This window comes from Etheostoma spectabile, chromosome 6 (assembly GCF_008692095.1).
Source record: "Etheostoma spectabile isolate EspeVRDwgs_2016 chromosome 6, UIUC_Espe_1.0, whole genome shotgun sequence".
NCBI lineage: Eukaryota > Metazoa > Chordata > Actinopteri > Perciformes > Percidae > Etheostoma > Etheostoma spectabile.
In genome coordinates, this window is record NC_045738.1 from 11,635,339 (window position 1) to 11,653,839 (window position 18,501).

Sequence of the window (18,501 nt, forward strand, 5' to 3'; positions counted from 1 at the left end):
CAGATCGAGAAAAAAAAAGAGACAACAAGAGATTGGCAATTTGGAGGTAAGAGTCACAGGGTGACAACTTTATTGTATGTGGAAATATTTACATGCAAAACAATCTGCCTATCACTCACATATACACACTCACTCCCTGTCTTCACCCATATGCTTCCTCCGCCGACACTGACACTCAGTCTGTCACACTTCACTCCCCTGCACCCTCCTTCGCTGTCACTACGCTCCCTCTCTCTCATTTCCTCTTCATGGCTGGAGGCCGTGGTGTCCTCAGCGTGAGAAACCAGCACTCACTGGAGAATGCAGCGCAACCACGAGCCGGACCCTCCATCCTCCGCAATGTCTTTTCCTTCAGCGTTGTCATCATCATCCTCGTAATCTAAATTTGAGAAGGAGGTCATGAGGATTCGTCACGACATGCATCATCTAAAATGAACATGATGTGAAGTCTGCAATTCCATGGTTACTCATTGAGCGTGCCAGTCAGTAAATGAAGACATGAAAATGTGTAAAATGCAGTGTGTCTGTACCATCAGTCTCCTCGTCATCTTCTGTGTCCCCCTCCGATTCCAGCGAACAGGACTCCAACCGACTGTCTCTCTTCACTGTGACATCACCCCTTCAACATTCACACACACATTAATTAAAGACATAATATCATCAGAGGTGTGTGTCAAAACCAGTTATATTCATTAGCACCTTACAAATCCCAGTAAAGCTTTAGAATTAGCACTGCAGTTAGCTTTGGAAAAAATATGCAAATAAGAAATTTTATTGAGCAAGTTTAGACTAAAATCTTTTTATCTGAGTAGTTTTGACATGTATTGGTCCTACCTTTGCTTCCCAGAACTTGGGAGCTGCTCCCATACAATGAGGTCGTGCCCTCCAGTGACCCACCGGTGGTCTCCACTTCCTGTGGCCCACGCTGTAAAGCAGAGGATTCTGGGAGCATCGGGCCAGGAGAGAGAGGCTAGGTACTGACACTGAGGCAGAGAGAATACTAGAGGGAGAAGAGGGAGATGAAGGAATTGGAGGTCAACAGAGGAAAACAAAGTGCTTTCGATTTTGTCTTAAATCCTTATTGTGCTTTCACTCTCTCATAGTGGAGCGAGTTACTTCTGGTTGCACTTGGTTTACTCTGCGACTCACAATTTAGCGAGCTCTCTCCATTCGCCAGATCATAGCAGGAGCCAATTAGGAGGCCTCCTGTCTGGTGAACACAGTCTGTTACTCCGGTGATGCTGTTGTGATTGGTCAGTCTGGACATAGTTCCTGTGATAATTCGACAGATGTTAGGTGGAAAGATTATGCAAATGTTCCATCATCTACCTTGCTTTATCAATCATCCTGCAAGTCACAACACACAACACAACCCAACACACACATACACACACACACACACATTTTAAACATTTATTTATGTCCACATGAAGAAAAATGGTACAGGGACACAAATATTACAGATACAGTACAAAACATATGCAAACTCATGGACCAGTGGCATGCAGCAGGTCAAAATATCACTTAATAAGCACAATACTCAGTTCTTAAAGGTAAAAGTAGCAATGTCTGCAATGTGGCGACTGCCAATAATAGCAGATATAGCACAGTACTTTGCAAGGTGTTTAGCCCTCTATTTGGCCAACCCAAGTAGTTACAGCCCTCTTACTACAAACCTGTGTTTGTGTGTGACATATTCAGAAACACACACCGGCGTATGGAAAATGACAGATGTGACATCCACTCTTGCAGTTGTTAATAGCCTAACTGGCGGAATGTTAGTGCACATACACACACACACGCACGCACGGAAACACAAACACAAACTTCCAGGGCTTACCGGTCCTCCAGTGCAGGATCTTGAGCCAGGCTCGACCGTAAGACAGGAACACTCTGTCTCCCCTTGGGCTAAGGTTCAGATGCCCGCCCGACCCCCCTCCACAGCCTGTCACCTGTTCGCCCCAGTGGTGCAGCAGCCGCAGGGGGTCTCGATCTGAACACCGGTTCTCCCACACAGACACCCCTCCCTCTGCCGAGCCGCTGAACACCAACGGACCCTGAGACTGTGGCGGGCACAGGAGACATGGTTGTCATGGTGATCTGAGTCTTTACCCAGTGCGTGTGTGTATGTGTGCGTGTGTGTATGTGTGCGTGAGTGTGTGTGTGAGAGAGAGAGAGATACACAGAAAAAGGGAAAGAGTGTGTTTGTATGTTTTTGTAAATGGAAAAGAAGTGTGTGTGAACAAAAATGTACATTTCTGAGCCGCTGTTGGTTTTAAATGGATTGTGTGCTTTGCATGATAAACAACAAAGAGGATGACAATGATGTGCGAAGCTTTAATGCTTTAGGCATATTTTGATGATTGTAAATTGAAACAAAAATGTCCATATATGTAGCTCTGAATTTCAATATTCATAAAAAGCATTTTTGCTCCAAATCTGTACAGTATGCTTTCTAAAAATGGCGAGCGAAATGACTTACATCTCAATAAATATTTTTGAAAGCTGTTTGAAAACAATAAACAAGGAAAGCTTCTGTGAGGAATTGATGAGAGCAAGAAATAAAGTTGTTTGATTTCTGAGGAGGGGCTTTTTCACAAATTAATAATCAAGAGTTCTAAAACTACTTTAGACAGCTTCTACAGAGAGAGAAACATTGGTGTTTTTTTGTAGCAGACTTTAAAAATAGGATGAACATGAAAACAACTTGAGCATCTTCAGTGTGAACAAAACATGATAAAAATGCGAGAGAGCACATTACGCAACATAGATGAGTGACCCACCTACCTGGATGGAGGTGACTGCTTCCTGGTGAGCATTGATTGACTGGCAGTTGTCAAAAGTTTGCCAGCTCCAGGCTTGAACTTTCCCCCCGTCTGAGGGGTGACAGAGGGTGAGGTTAACATGTGCTGACAGGCGGCTGGCAGTCATTATTGTTGGTCACGGTCAACCCACCTGAGCCTGACTGCCTAATCTGTGCGCCACCATCTTTCTGATTCAGCCCAATAGCCCTGCGCTACACTCACTAACTCGCTGGCAGATGATGCCTATAAGAAAAGATGTGCATGTCTCCTCAAAGCACATAGATGTACAGAAATAGATGTAAGATACAAATGCGACATAATGCCGATATGTCGAACTCCAACTATTGTGTTCACTTCACTGTATCACTAGCTCTTATTTTTTCCACACAAAAACACACCTGATCCGGTGATGAAGTAGCCCTCTTCTTCTGGCAAAAAGCAGAGTGCAGTCACAGCATTGAACGTGTAGATAGACTTAACACACTGCCCTGGAGGTAACAGCAAAATACTAATTTAATTGACAGGACACAGACCACCAGTCACACAGAAATTCATTGATTACGATGTACACACATAGAAATACGTTTCCCAGACAGAGCCCTGAGGCTCTGTCTACCTTAATATATATATTTATGTATTTATGTATATCTGCGTGTGTGTGTGATTAAGCGTACCAATGCTCAGGGCCCAGATCTTCACATAGCAGTCTGCCGAGCCACTCAAAATAAACCTCTCCTTGTCGGACAAAGACAGGGACCGGGCTGGCGAGAGGGCAAACACAGACAGAAGAGCGGGAGGGGAAAGGGGAGGACGAGGAGGAGGATGACGAGGAAGGAATGGGGATCAGAAAAGAGAGAGAGAGAGAAGAGGACAAATAGATTAAGCTGAGAGGAAGCTGTAAATAAGTGATGATGTACAAAAAGGGGACAGATTGCAAGAAAGAGGCAAAGAGAGAATTGGCATGATTTAAAAAAAGAAACTGATAATTAGTCTATGAACACTGTGTGACTATTAGCTCGACTGAGTTGCGTAATCTATGTGCTGCACTTCTCGATTTGGTATTTTAGGTGGGGAAGCAGGTGGGGAGGGAGTGTAGGAGGCGAGCCAGAGAGGGTGTTGGAGTTCAAGTGGGAAGGTGGCTACAGCAGCAGAGAACCTCAAAGTCCCTACTGGGTTATCTCCGGGGGGTTTGATTGATGAACTCCCAAATTTACCGGCGCGGCAAAAATTTCTAGGTATCGGTGCACATGTGAGGATGGGAGGGTTTTGGTGAAAATGTGTGTCCTCACCCAGCCTCTTGCAGTACTCAGGGGGAGGCGCAGACAGACAGGTGACTCCCCAGGTGCCCCCAGGTTTTGGCCCGTTGGGGGAAGGCCACATTTTCACGTTGTATCTCGGTTTGGGAAAAGGGGAAAAATGGAGAAGGTAAAGTGAGGAGTAAAAAAGGGTAGAAAGTGAGTTAGAGAGGAAAGAAAGGTGAAAAAAAGCAAATTTAAAAGGGTGAATAAACGCGAGGATTTCGCCCAGATCTCGGGGGGGAAGAAAAACAAATATGTCAGACAGCGAGGGGGAGGCGGAAACATATTTAAGGAAAATTGGTGAAAAGTTCATTTGCAATCCCTTATGCAAATAGGTTCTTTCTGCTTTTCCTTTCCGAAAAAACAGGGTCAAAAACAAAAAAACCAGGGGACGGTCATTGGACCCCCAACGCGCAAACGAAAATTGCTTTTCCCCAAAAAATTTTAGGGTGCAATTCCGCCCCTAAGGGAATGATTTGCCAATTTGCAAGTTGATCATCAGCACCTCAGCTTTTTAATTCAATTCTTTTAGGGGTTAGTCGCCCCCCAAAAAAATGGGGCTTTTAGCTCCAAGGAGCAAACTGGCCCTGTTTCAGGGAAGCAAAAGCAGCCCTTTTTTAAAATTTGGGGCCCATGGTTGTTTGGGGAAACCCGAGGCCAATGTTAATTGATTTAAATGTAACGACAAATAAAGGGGAGTATTGTGCTTAACGCCTGTGTAAATTTTTAAATATTTTATCAATGAACAGACCCTTCGTCGAAGTTGCGATCCGATCAACGTCAGGCAGCTCGAAGTTCGGCAGTGATCTGACCCTGGCGGTGGCCTTTCCTCGTTGCTACCGCGCTCCCCCCCCGTTTCCCTCGCTTTGGGGCCCGGGATGGATTGCTTTAGTTTTGGGCTTCTCTTCCTTTGATCTTGGAGGTGGAGGGGGAATTTTTGATGGGAAGGGCCAGGGCATCCTCCCTGTGCCAGAGCAGAAACGCGAGAGCTTGAATGAATAATCAAGATGCAATCGGCTCACAGCATCCTCTGTGACAGGGAGCATACCTGTAGAGCTTCTCCAAGTCCCACACAAACAAAAACAGTACTTCTTAATGAGCTCCTAGACGGTGTATTAGAGAGAGTGTTTCATTCAATTAGATTTTTTGTTGTTTAATATCCACACATGTTGATTCCAATTATTGCCCTCAGGGGCTTCAATAGGAAGGATGACATCCCTGAATGATGTTTACATGACACATTATCAACAATGGAAAGCGTGACAGTATTTGACCTCCAGTGTGTTTAGACAGACGTACAAAAAAGATCAAAGGCTTCAAAGCGAATGTTGTTGCTTTTGAAGAATTATGCTTTTCTCCATCTGCCCCCTCTTGTTGGTACCTCTCCCTCACTTCCTTACACTTGTCTTTTCATCTTCTCCTTTTTTCCGTCTCCCACAATCCCCAGAGTTTGCTGCGGGCCAGAAAGCTGCAGCTGAAGCTCAGCCAATCTGGAACGCAGCTCCGCCTTCCTGGAGATCTGAGAGGGAAGAAGGCACGAGATTGGTTGTAAATCAAGCCAGTAAATCCACAAGTTGTTTTTATGCACAACCAATATACTCTGCCTGTCTTGATTTATTAGACTGCAACTGGCAATGTGCACCATACTCCTGTCTGATTGTAAGATATGAAAGATGCATCAAGATTAACTTTTGACTAAAAGTGACCGTTTCCTGTGTTAAAGGATCACTCCACCAGTTTTACACATGAATCCCAGGGGAGGGTATAACAAGAACAGAATTGTGTGATTGAACATTGTGGGCAATGTAGGCTCCAATGTTTAACCTTAGTTGAGACTACAGTTGAAGTCTGAATGTCTGCTTCTTCTATTTTAACCATACAAAAAAATAATGAAAATAATAAATTAAAAAAATAAAACTGAATTAGGCAGCAGTATAACCCTTGTTATTGATTAACTGATGCACGTCTGTGTAAGCAGCATTTTAATTATGTAACTCGTCTGGTTTAATCCAGCCTAATTATAGTAGCTATATTCTACACTGTGTAGTGTATTTTCATCTTCAACAATAAATCATATTTTAAAAGATGCATTATATAATTCTAATTCTAAAACTAATTCTAACTCTAAAACTTAATTTTGAAATGCACCCTTTGTCAGATAAATGTTTTGAGGGAAAAAGTAAAATATTTCCCATTAGGAAGTAGCATAAAACGGAAATACTTAATACTGCAAACCTGTAACCTTGAAGATTGTCATTAAAATAAATGTCTGTTAAGTCACTATCTATAGCTGAAGGAGGTAATACAATAGTGATTGAGCATATGGCTCACAGATGAAAGTATTGCGATATTTATATGCACATTACAATATGAACATAACAATTCCATTTTTACTCAAATACAAATTCTAAATCGACCAGAACTGAAATCTTAACAACTGCCACTTCAAGTACTTAGGTAGTTACGAGCTACTATTTTTACATGTGAAGAATAAATATATCCATTAACCTTTTTCCCAATATCTGTGTGTGTTACTTATATGAGATTATTCATTGTAAACAATGTGTAATATATATTCTTAAGGGATTTTTTTTTATTTCTGTTTCACAATCATTTTCTGGTTAGCCTTTTCATCAAACACTATAAGCTCACACAAGGAAATGCAACTTAGTCACAGAAATTAATCATGGGTACCAGTAACCTTCACCACCACTACCACATAATTTTCAGCAGCAGATGGGTTGCAACCCAATTTATTTTCCTGTTTCCAATTAGGGACTTAGAGTAAGTGGGGTAGCGCAGAAAAAACACTGTTGTAGGGCATGACCATAACTTCAGATTCAAAAACAGATTCTGCCCTTTAACATACCGAGGCTCTCCTGAAGTTCCTGATCATTATTTTTCTAATGCACTCTGATCAACGTAAAAGCTTTTGATCTCCAAAATTCCTAGGGTGAAAGCTGTCAAATTATTCATTCATTATCATTAATTCATGTTAATCACACATTCTTCTTTATGATATCCCAACTTTAAGACACCTTTCTTCATAACGTTGTAGCATCACAGAACACCATTAAAACAATTTTTATGGTGTATAACCATGTGAGCTTGGCTACTATGTGCCAAATCTGATGTGTCATATTTAATGGTGTATTTTGATGGTGTATAAATAAGCAGCTCCACTCTACTGAATTTTTCAACCTGTGTCAGCTGGTGAAGATGGATATGTTCTAATGTTTTTTTTATTTTGACTGAATCTGTGCTTTAGTAGGCTATTGTTTAGTATAGTGTTGTTACACCTGAGAGAAATATATTCAGGATTGGCAAAAAAGCACAGATTACACACACACACACAAACACACACACACAGTTAACATTGGGACAAAAAGGCAGATGAAGTGTTTCTGTACCTTGAGTCTCTCCTCTGAGGTAAGACTGATTTTAATTTCCAGATTTCCAATCTGTCTCAATTTCTTCTGAAGCTTCCTCACCTCCCCCATTAGAAGCTCTGGGCTTGTCGAATGCGCCGCGGGTTAACTACACTTTAAACTGCCCGGCTTACTTAGCGTGTCAGAAAGTGTCAAAGACGCAACATTTGCCTTTTAATGAAAAGACAGGAGAGGTTTGAATACATACAGATGTATCAGAAGGCTCGGAAGCATAGACAGTTAAAGGAAGAGGGTTGAAGAGACGTGTCGCCGGATGTTGACAGTTGACGTGTATAACTGTCCCTACAGCGACACCATGTGGACGGATAACGCATTGTGTTTATTAATAAAAAAAAAAAAGGTTAACAATAAATACAGTTGGCCCACATTTACCGTTCTCGGGTTTTCATAAGAAGACGTGATTGTGTGTAGTTGTATTTGTTACATGCAGTTAATTCACAAAGCAAAAGTCTAACTGACCAATAGAAACTCTGTCAACCGGAAAGACAGTAACACTGTGCTGCCTTCAAGTGCTGTTCCATCGAGTCATATTATTGTGGCTCCATCTCGAGATTAAGAATCAAAACAAAACAAAACAAAGTCATAATAGCCGTTTTATTTTGGAGATTTAGCATAGCTTTCATAGGAAAGCCATTTGCACTTCGATATTTTGTTAGATAAAAACGAATGTTTGACAAACGAACATCAAGTGTTCGGCATCTGCACATAGGCCTACACATGATTAGACAAGGAATAATGCCATTCTGCATTTTTAATAACCTTTTTATTGCTATATATATTCATATTTTTTTACTGTCGACAACACACGCTGTAATTCTTGCACGGTTTAAATTAAAACTGAACTAAACAATTGACTCAAATAGGACAAGGACAATCAACACATTTTCACATTTGAGAAGCTAGAACAAGTTACAAAGATCAAGGCTATAAAGTATCAAAGTTTGTAACTATAGGGGCACCCTGATCCCTCAGTCTCAAGGCCGGATTAACAATGGGACAACTGCTCCGGGGCTCCAGACGCTCAGGGACCCGAAGGCCTAAAATGGTCTGGGACAGCTGGGCCTCCTGGTGTGAGGAGGACAAACATTTACAGAATACAGGTTAATAGTTAATTTCTGAATTAGGCAGAAACAAATGAGTTTTAATCTCAGGGCACACATTATTCCCCCAGGGAATTCGAGGGTATAGGCCTACATTACTAAAAGTGGGGTAAAGTGTTTTACGCGCACAATTTAGTAATATGAAGGAATAATTTGTCATATAAAAGAACAAAATGTATTTCAAGGAACGATTCAAAGTTTTTAATGACCCTGTCACTTACGGCACTATTACTTCCGAAAGCACTTAAACGCAGCTTGCCTCCACTCACAATTTAAACTCTATCAAAGTAAAGCCAAACAACCATGTACGAACGTGGTTAATCCGTGTAGATTCCCAATTTAACAGCCGTTGTCAAGACACCAACTGACCGAGGGAGTGTTACATTTCAAAACGTTTTTTATTTAACTGTCCCTCAGTTACAGGAAGTGACATCATCACATACACACACTCCTTTTGTCTGACGGCGTTATCCGGGGGAAGTGAAGATAGACGAGGCGAATGCAGCTGCTTCACCGGAGGGAGAACAAAATCTAAAAAAAAAAAAAAAAAAAAAAGGAAAAAAAAAGGAAAAAAAAACTTCACTGGTTTGCAGGAATTTGGACTTATTTAGAAACTGTGTCCAAATTGTCCCGAGCTACGGGAGTTCCGGGGAGGGAGACGCAGTCGTCACCGGTAAACGCTACTATTCTCCGAGCAGTCGGTGGTGTTTTGATAGATTTAGCTACATGACTCTGCTGCCGCCTCTCCACCCGTCCACAGCCGGAAGTCTGTAAGGATGGTCTATTGGTTTTTTTCTTTCGCTTCAATTTTTTTTATCCTTTTGGTTTTTTTTTTTTTTTTTTTGCTTTGCTTGTTATTTTCTTCCCAAGCAGCTACAGGAGGGTAACGTTACTACAGACACGCTGTGCTGTCTGCTAGCTAACTGTATGTTAATCAGCACGTCGGGCCTGATTAACTACAAGATGCAAGCAGTCGAAATTGAGTCGTTCTGTTGAGCTGCGGCCTATTGTAAAAAAAAATGCATTTAGCTGATATGTGGCATTTCATAAAAGTTACCTTTAGGTTTGGTGTGTTGTTGTTATTAAGCGTGATGTGGGTCTGTTGAGCCAACTTCTAGCTAAGAAGTTGTGTCTGCTGTAAATAGCCCACAACACACAATCGAGGTCATTTATTGTATGGTGGTGCGCAAACCACTAATATTCACACTTTACAGTTGAAGTCCAGTATAGAAAGCTGAACATTGCATCACATATTTGATGTATTTAACTTTACAGGGGCATAGGCCTACTATTTAATGGAAACGTAACGTTATACATTTTCTTTTTCCTAATCTTAATCTCAGAGACAAAACACATATAGGTGTTTTTTGGCTTATCAGTTAGTTATTAAAACTATATATTTCCCTTGTCAGTCAGAATACCTTTCGTTTATCTATTTTTTTTCTTTTTTAATTGTAATTTTTCCTGTAGGATTATACAAAGCTGGGCCTAAGGCTGAATGACCAACCAGCCAAAGTGAGCAACTGCCCCAGGAGCCCCACAACTGCAGGGGCCCTCAGACCCCCAGCTTCACTGTGTGGCAATTAGTTTGTGGTAAGATATATTGACTTGTAGTAGGAAAACAGGGACAGTGTGTCATTGAGCCAGCATGCACAATATGAAGAAACTGAAGCAACTGAATGGAATTCAGCCATCATATAGGCTATAATGTCAGTATATGCAGTATCAATTGACGATGCTAAGGCCCTTATGGTTGGTCCAGCATTTATTACCTGATCTGGAGACCGTGCCTTAAAGAGGAGCCCTATGTGGAAATTAAAGGGGAACTCCACTGATTTTAAGCATTCAAGTCTTTTTTCAGGTCTTGAGGAGTACTACAATTTTATCTGATATTTTGCTACAAGATGCGTAGTCCTTGTGCTGGCTGATATAGAGAAAATCAATATCATCACAATATTCTTGACCAAATACCACCATGTCGATATTGCAACAATTGTGTATGGTTGACTATTGGTGTTTTAACAAAATGTTATTCACACAATGAGATTTTTGATAAAAGTTTTGATAAATATTCTAGAACAGTCTGTTAAATTCAGAATATGACATCACTTTATTGTAATGCAGCCTGTAAAACCAGGTAAAGACAACACTTACCATATTATGATATATCTCAAATTTAAGACGATATCTAGTCTTATATAGCGATATTGCTACAACATCAATATATTGCCCAGCCCTACATATTCCTAAATTAAATTGTGTTCAATATTACCATGCAGCAAACCAGTAATTAATGATTGCTGCTTTTGTGTCATTGCAGAAATGATGGAAGACTCCCATTTTAATTCATCGTATTTCTGGTCTCCCATCCCCACTGTATCAGGACAGGTAAGTTTGAACAATAAATCAAGAATATATAATTTTATTAGGATTGTTTTTTGACAACAACAGGATTGAGGGAGACCATTCTGAATAATCAAATGAAAAATCTCCTCTTTACTGACAGATTGAGAACGCCATGTTCTTGAACAAGGTGAAAGAGCAACAGGAAAAGAATGCTTCCTTCTCTTCTTCCCCTGCATCCCACTACCAAACAGCTCTTCTCACCATCCCCACTCCTGGGACAAAGACAGATGGAGGAGGGCAGGCTTGTAGTGTGGCCCACCTCCACCCGGCTCACAGCACCCAGAACATGCTGTCTGTCCCCTCCACAGGCATCATGACAGCAGGTGAGTGTCCCTGCATGGAGAACCCTCTGGATCTTTCTCAGTTCGAGACTAATTATGTTTATTCCACGATACATGACTTAATATATAATGATCAAAGGGCAAAGTAAAATCAGACCAATGTAAAACAAAACAACAAACCCCAAAGGTTGAGGCTGGGTTAAGTTTAGTTCTGAACCATAACATAACAGTGATGCAATAAATAATTTAGTTCATCAGAAGAATTTGAAATTCCAGTTACCTTCAAGCAGCACTGTGGGCTAAGAGCACACCTTGCCGTGGGTAAAATGAACACCCGTGTGTCTCCATTCCCGCTACAACCTCAGGTCTTCCTTTCAAATAATAGAGCAGCAGTGCTGTGCTGCCACTGTCACACTCTTTTGTATCTTGACACTTCCCCGTTTCGTATATGGTACACAATTGTTTTTTTTTGTTTTTTGTTTTTAAATGGAATAGCCGGGAATTCTAGACAAATTCTTGAACTTCGAGGACAGACTATAATCATGGGAATAACACCGTCCACAAGGATTAACTTTGAAGTTTGTACAGCCTATAGTTTAACTTTTGTAATATGTGATCTTTTTTGTTTCTTTCTTTCTTTGTCACTTTCCATGAAGCGGGTCTGGTCATCACAACTCCTCAGGGAACACTAGTCTCTCCCACCTCCTCTCAGTCGTTTGTCTCTGGTCATCCAGCAACGACCATGATTGTTTCAGCACTCCATTCTGCAGGTAAAACACACATAATGATGACACACATATCATGTGATATATCTTGTATATGGATCTAAAATGTACTGCCTTAATGACATTTTCTGTGACAAAGGCTCTCATTACAATTTATAATTCTGCAGTACTGTTGGCTTCTGCTAGTGTCCTCACTATGCTATGCCATTAAAGAGAAAATAAAATATAGTTTTGTTCGGTGTGCTCTTAATGATATCTCTAAATTATGAACCCAATTGAGCATTAAAGCGCAGATTGACATAAAGCAATAAAGCCAGAAAATAAGCAGCAGATGATTTAATTTCTTATCAAGGCTGTGCCAATAACTTACGGTTCTACGCCTTTAAGTGAATCAGTTTAAAAAAAGTTTAAAAATATCTTCCACATGCAGCAGATGCTGTCACAGCTTGCTTATAAAATATTGGTACGTTTGTGTTTTTTATTTATTTAAATTATTTTTGTAGGAATCTATATTTAGGGCTTTATGATCTTCCTTTCTTTAATGAGATTAAAAAGACAGTAAAGAAAGACTTTCAGTAAGAATTTTTTTTTACCATGATGTCCTTACTCAAATGTTAATTACACCTGAAAAAATAAGCACAGTTAAAAACATGAGACTTCCTGCACCATACTTTGATTATCCGTTTGATATTAATAGAGCCACAGACCAAGCTGTAGAGGACAGTTAATATACAGAGGGACTCAAGAGTATTCTCTTCTCTTTACTTGTGCTGTTGATCTTGTTGTAGACAAAAAAGAAGGGGACGGAGCGTCCCATGTTGTTGTGATGCCGGCGCCCTCTAAACGAGGCAGAAAGAAGAAGACAACACTGTCTAGGGTCGGTCCTGCAGGAAATGAAACACTAATACTGGCTCATCTGACAGCTGGTGGCCAGGTAAGAAAATACAGACGTAGAAAGGGAAATCGTAAAATAGATAATAAAGAGATCAAATAACATATAAACAACAAACATTATTTTTGACAGGTGGCATCTTTGCATCATCAGACTGGAGACCCATATGAGCTGTCAGAGGAAGACCATGGCCCAAAAGACAGCACTAAGACATACAGGTACGGTGCCCAAAAAACAAACACCTGTCATGCTTTCCCTCCTCGCTTTAGCTGTGGAATGCAAACACACCAGTTCCTCTGTGTTCTTTCAAAATCAAAATAGAGATGTTCAGCTTTCATAGGTAAACAAGGTGCTGCTGCATAAGCATCTGGCACACACGTACACGTCTTCTAAACACACTTCACTGCATGTTGTGGCAGAACGTGCCTGCTTTATAGTGGATGGTTGATTCCTTCTCTTAATGTATTTGAGATACAAATGCATCAGTGCTTCATAGACGCTCTCTCCGCCTCTGCACACACTGGACATGAATTGCTACCTGCCCTCTACTGTCCTCTTTAACCTTATATAGCATGCTCTTTGAGTTTAAACTCTCAAGCACTCTTGTGTCCTGCTTTTTCACTTTTTGTAGTATCTACGTACCTTTCCCTGTCAGGTTTCACTGATTTCTCCTTGGCATCTTTCTCTGTGTTTTCCCCTTCCCCCTTCTTCATATATCTTATATTGTTCATTTTCCTTTTTATTGTGAGTTTCATTTTCTATCATATATTATTTATTTCTGTGGGTCAATGCTTCATTGCCCTGTCTCCACCCTCATTTCCTTTTTTTCGTTCTCCATCTTCTCTTGTGTCTCTTTTCTGTAAACGTGTCCCTCTTCCTTCTTCTTGTTCTTCCATCCCGCCCTCCCATTTCTGTGTCTCTCCGCCTGTAGGTGCCGGATGTGTGCGGCGACCTTCCTCAGTAAGTCTGACATGCAGATCCACTCCAAGTCGCACACAGAGGCCAAACCTCACAAGTGTCCTCACTGCGCCAAGTCATTCGCCAACTCCAGCTACCTGGCCCAGCACATCCGCATCCACAGCGGGGCCAAGCCTTACACCTGCTCCTACTGCCAGAAATCTTTCAGGCAGCTCAGTCATTTACAGCAGCACACACGGTACTGCAGACCCCTCCTCCCCGTTACAGACCACGTACCATATTCCCCTGTCCTCTTAACTTGTCCTGCCAAGTCCCCTTTTTGAAGTCCAGACTTCTGTCTTTTTCTTCCTCTGGGAGAAGAGATTAGAGGAGTGTGCAGACACATATTACACTGCCATGTAGATGTTGGCTACCAGTTCCATCCAGAAGTGACCTTTTCAGAAGACTCAAATTACATCTTTTTAAGTTTGGGCTTTGTCCATGAGAAGATTTTCCATAATTTATACAATAATCAGAACGGCCATTTGAAATGCATGGAGCTCTGTTATATTAATTGATACCGTGATAATATTTACCCTTTTTCCATTTGTTTGTGTGTGTGTATGTGTATAATACTGGCTTTTCTCCATACTTGTTTGCATTGCATTTTCCCCAATTTACATGTTTCTTTTATTTGCATGTCATTTCTCCTGCCAGTGCTTCTTCACCAGAAACACGCACACATTTAGAAAAACATGTTGAAATGACGGTTTAAAGGCAGTCTCGTACTCCCCATTTAACCCATTGTGTTATTGTTTGGTATACTTCCTTTTCAATGCTTTTTCTTAAATTCTCCATTGAATGGCGATGTGTGATAGAAATCCTTTGCTGCCATGCTCTGCTTTCCTGCTCTCTCCTTAGTTTGTAGTCATCTGTTGCTCTTTTGTTTTGGCTGTCATCAAATCCATTTACAGTCATTTCTGGAGGAATGTTGATCTTTATGGATGAATTTGTGAAACCGTTTGACTTACAATTATTACATTCAATATTTTTTTCTTCTGTTTATACATCTAAATCATCCTGGGCATAGAGATACATGTACAAATAGGGCAGAGTCAAAATAATTCTGACTTTGCTTTATTCTGTGATTGTGATGTGTGATGTGTATTTATGAATACATTACATTTAAAGAAATCTAAATTACAATTGACTCTGTAGAGCAGTAGAACTGTAAAATTATACAGATTTTGTGTTTTCTTAAGTTTTCCAAATATTTTTTGTGCTTCTCTTGTTTGCAGTAACCTTCTTGACAGGTTTTGAAAGACTTTGAAAAACTTTGCAACATGTAAGCACAGTATCATATGTTTTTTTTCTCAGTCTACCTTTACAATCCTTTTTCCTTTTCTCTTTTACCCCCCTGTCTGCCCTAATCAGGAACCACACAGAGTCAAAGCCTCATAAGTGTCCCCATTGTACCAAGTCATTTGCCAACTCCAGCTACCTGGCCCAACATGTCCGCATCCACACTGGAGTGAAACCCTACACCTGCTCCTTCTGCCAAAAGTGCTTCAGACAGCTCAGTCATCTTCAGCAGCACAACAGGTGAGTGAGTTACTGGTCTTGGGTTTCTCATCTGCCTCAGTGTCTTTCTGCGGTCAGGTTAGATCACCATTAAGCGATAGGAGTCTGTGTATGTACATGTATGTGATTGTCAGTGTTGTAGTACTCTAGATCGGTCTTGAATAGAATAGAATGCCTTTATTGTCATTATACACAAGTGCAGTACCTGTGCAATGAGATTGAAGCAACCCCTTTACAGTGTTGACATGAAATATAAAAATATAAAATATAACAATATAAAGTATAGGTAGTGCAGAGGAAAAAAAGGGGGGGGGGACCTGGTGCACAGTCCTGAGTCCTGGGAGCAACTATATACAAATATAAAATAGCTTTGTATACACATTGTATGAAAAGTAGTTAGTTAAGAAATAAATATTGCACTGTAGTGAAATTAAATGGTTAAGTACTAAATAATAAATAAATAAATATTGCACAGTAATGAAATGAAATGGTTAAATATTGCACTGTATGAAATTGCACAGATTCTAATGTCCTTTTAAGGTATTATAAAACAGTATTGCACAGCAGGAGGGAAGAAGGTGGTCCTGGGGCCGGGGGTAGGCGGTGTAATGGAGTCAGTGCATGTGTGAGTTCAGGGTGGTTATGACCTTTGGGAAGAAACTGTTCTTGAGTCTGTTAGTCCGTGCTCTGATGCACCTGTAGCGCCTTCCTGAGGGCAACAGGTCAAACAAATCAGAGCCAGGGTGGGAGCTGTCCTTGATGATGTTCTCTAGATCGATTTTGGTCTCAATACGAATTTTTGAAGGTCTTGGATTCAACCACATTTTTACTCGTTACTCTTGTCTCGGTCTCAAATAAAGAGGACTCAAGATTTTATTAAGACTGGTCTAGCCACCACCACAACTGCAGGGATTTTGCTAAATTGCCTGTGCATCGTCTAAATTAGGCCATGTGTTAAAATTTGCAAATGCAACCAATAACTTGACTCAAATCTAATTTGAAATTTGTTACTGTGAACCCCCCCCCCTCCCCTAGCCCACTTTACACACACTCCCAAGAAAGTGAATGCAGGAAAGAGGAGAAGATTCTCTGACTGTCAAACAGAAATTTGGTCTCTGTTTAGGCCTCGGTACACACTGGTCTTGGTGAGGACTTGGTCTTGTTTTAGGTGGTCTCAACAACAACACTGGTATTTGTTTGTCTTTTTTCTATTCAGGATTCACACCGGAGATCGGCCATACAAGTGTATCCAACCAGGCTGTGAGAAATCCTTCACGCAACTCTCAAATTTACAGGTGTGAAATGTTTTCATTTTCTTCTCATACAAGGAGTGCATATAATGTGTTAGTTATTCCTTGTCTCAGTCACTGCACTGTAAAACTTTTTTCTTCAATTACCAATATTGTCCCAGTCCCATCGGCGTCAACACAACAAGGACAAGCCCTACAAGTGCACCAACTGCAATAAAGGATACGTAGATGCAGCGAGCCTGGAGGTGCACATGTCCACACACACGGTCAAGCACGCGAGGATCTACTCATGTGGTCTCTGCAACCGCACTTATACCTCGGTAAGACAAATGTCCATTTCTGAAGCGCAGTTATACATGAAACACTATGAATCAGGGACCTGACAGCTATTTTACACAATCCTGTGTCCCTTGGTTCCCCTTTACCTATCCTCATCTCAGGAGACGTATCTGGTGAAACACATGGAGAAACACAACCCAGACCAGCTAACTGCACCAGCAGCACAGACGGCACAACAGAACCAAAGCCAGGGTCAGAGCCGGGTAGACGGCGCAGATGGAAGATCAAGCCAACCTGGGGGAGCTGGGAGCGGAGGAGCGGGCGGAGGCCAGCAAGGACAGAGTCAGAGCAACTACCCCCAGACAGAAACCATCTCCTGTCCATTTGACCTGCAACAATACAAGACAGTGTCTGCCAGTGACATCCAGTACAAACCTGTCAGTATAGCTGACATTACTTCCCACAAGAACCTCTGTCTCACTGTGTCAGCATCCACCATTCAAGTGGAGCACCTCAACTCTTAGAGGGGACGACAAGGAGGGAGTTTGGGGGTGTGGGGAAGTTAAAATTAATTCAAGAAATTGAGTACGGAGAGTTGAGGAATAAAAGCAATACTAAGATAATAGGAACTTTGGAACACATGACTGTGCCTGGCTGATGGTTTGAGGCAGACAGGACAAACAATATGGTGACATGATGTACTGAAGACTATAATTTGACTTTATTTTTTTATTTGTCTTTTTCTCTGTCTGCCTTGTTTGATTTGTTTTCCTTTTGCTTAGCTGTCCTGTCTGAGTAGAAAGTGCATGTAAAGGCTGCAATAAAGTGTGTTTCAGTCCATCACAGTGATGGTTTTATGATAGGAAGAGAGTCAAAGTGCTTCTCTTCATTGTTGTTTCATCACCTCATGCTCTTCCCTACAAATACAGCTCTGGCCATAGCAATTTATGGTCTCTCTGTTGAGGGAAATAGTAGTTGACTGTGAAGGTAAATTTTTGTACTTTCATACAGAGACTTTCCGTTTTTACATCAATGTCATTACTTCTACTATGTTGTAAAATACATGACTGCAATTATTTCTTTTTAACCTTAAAACCAACGTAGAGGTAATTTTCCTTTTCAGGAAAGAGAAAATATCAATCAAGTATATATAGTTACTACCAGTTTATAAAGTATGATTGTGTGTTCAAAAGATGTGATAATCCATATAACCGATTTACCCATTCGCAGGCTTTCACAAGACCTTTTAGGAAGTGATGGTTCACGTTTCATGTAATCCTATTGTACTGCTTTTTGTGTATGTCCTAAAAGTACTGTTATCCAAATGTGTTCTTGCTATGATACTTCCATGATAACAATGTTCATAATAGATCTTTATAGAAATACTGACACATGAAATGTGTCTCTTGTTTCTGGCTTATACTACAATAAACCCTCTCATATGTTTCAGTCAAATCCTAAATTATTATTTATTTGCCACAGTGGTTTTATATAGGAATATTGATTCAGGGCTGTTTTTTTTTTTCAATCATTCAGCCT

The 18,501-nt window shown here is 40.8% G+C and overlaps 2 protein-coding genes across 4 annotated transcripts; one reads left to right on the top strand and one right to left on the bottom strand.

Moving 5' to 3' along the window:
* Positions 1-39: 39 nt before the first annotated feature.
* On the bottom strand, positions 40-7,870 carry si:ch211-154o6.3 (uncharacterized). The gene is made up of 12 exons (XM_032517985.1): positions 7,513-7,870; positions 5,503-5,621; positions 5,003-5,066; positions 4,094-4,424; positions 3,479-3,565; positions 3,203-3,292; positions 2,788-2,876; positions 1,841-2,063; positions 1,150-1,272; positions 835-1,000; positions 531-619; positions 40-379 (listed from the first exon to the last, which is right to left on the bottom strand). The coding sequence occupies exons 1-12, from the start codon at positions 7,600-7,602 to the stop codon at positions 291-293; spliced, it is 1,560 nt and encodes a 519-aa protein (XP_032373876.1). The 5' UTR covers positions 7,603-7,870; the 3' UTR covers positions 40-290.
* Positions 7,871-9,114: 1,244 nt separating this feature from the next.
* On the top strand, positions 9,115-18,414 carry znf384b (zinc finger protein 384 b). Of its 3 annotated transcripts, none has more exons than XM_032518703.1 (12): positions 9,115-9,324; positions 10,122-10,244; positions 10,972-11,039; positions 11,158-11,380; positions 11,995-12,108; positions 12,852-12,997; positions 13,088-13,173; positions 13,887-14,111; positions 15,287-15,454; positions 16,650-16,728; positions 16,845-17,003; positions 17,124-18,414. In XM_032518703.1, the coding sequence occupies exons 3-12, from the start codon at positions 10,974-10,976 to the stop codon at positions 17,484-17,486; spliced, it is 1,629 nt and encodes a 542-aa protein (XP_032374594.1). In that variant the 5' UTR covers positions 9,115-9,324; positions 10,122-10,244; positions 10,972-10,973; the 3' UTR covers positions 17,487-18,414. The 3 variants fall into 3 exon arrangements, with proteins under 3 accessions (XP_032374594.1, XP_032374593.1, XP_032374595.1); XM_032518702.1 differs by having other exon boundaries at positions 9,133-9,421; XM_032518704.1 differs by lacking the exon at positions 13,887-14,111 and having other exon boundaries at positions 9,136-9,421.
* Positions 18,415-18,501: the final 87 nt, after the last annotated feature.

What these genes read in the sequence shown, in the direction of transcription:
- si:ch211-154o6.3 (XM_032517985.1), bottom strand. Translation starts at nt 7,602, where the DNA reads ATGGGGGAGGTGAGGAAGCTTCAGAAGAAATTGAGACAGATTGGAAAT. An exon ending in TGAGTACTGCAAGAGGCTGG is followed by an intron (nt 3,566 to 4,093) that starts GTGAGGACACAC and finishes CCCTCTCGCCAG; the next exon opens with CCCGGTCCCTGTCTTTGTCC. An exon ending in TGGAGAGAGCTCGCTAAATT is followed by an intron (nt 1,001 to 1,149) that starts GTGAGTCGCAGA and finishes TTCTCCCTCTAG; the next exon opens with TATTCTCTCTGCCTCAGTGT.
- znf384b (XM_032518703.1), top strand. Translation starts at nt 10,974, where the DNA reads ATGATGGAAGACTCCCATTTTAATTCATCGTATTTCTGGTCTCCCATC. An exon ending in TTCAGCACTCCATTCTGCAG is followed by an intron (nt 12,109 to 12,851) that starts GTAAAACACACA and finishes ATCTTGTTGTAG; the next exon opens with ACAAAAAAGAAGGGGACGGA. An exon ending in CGCAACTCTCAAATTTACAG is followed by an intron (nt 16,729 to 16,844) that starts GTGTGAAATGTT and finishes ATATTGTCCCAG; the next exon opens with TCCCATCGGCGTCAACACAA.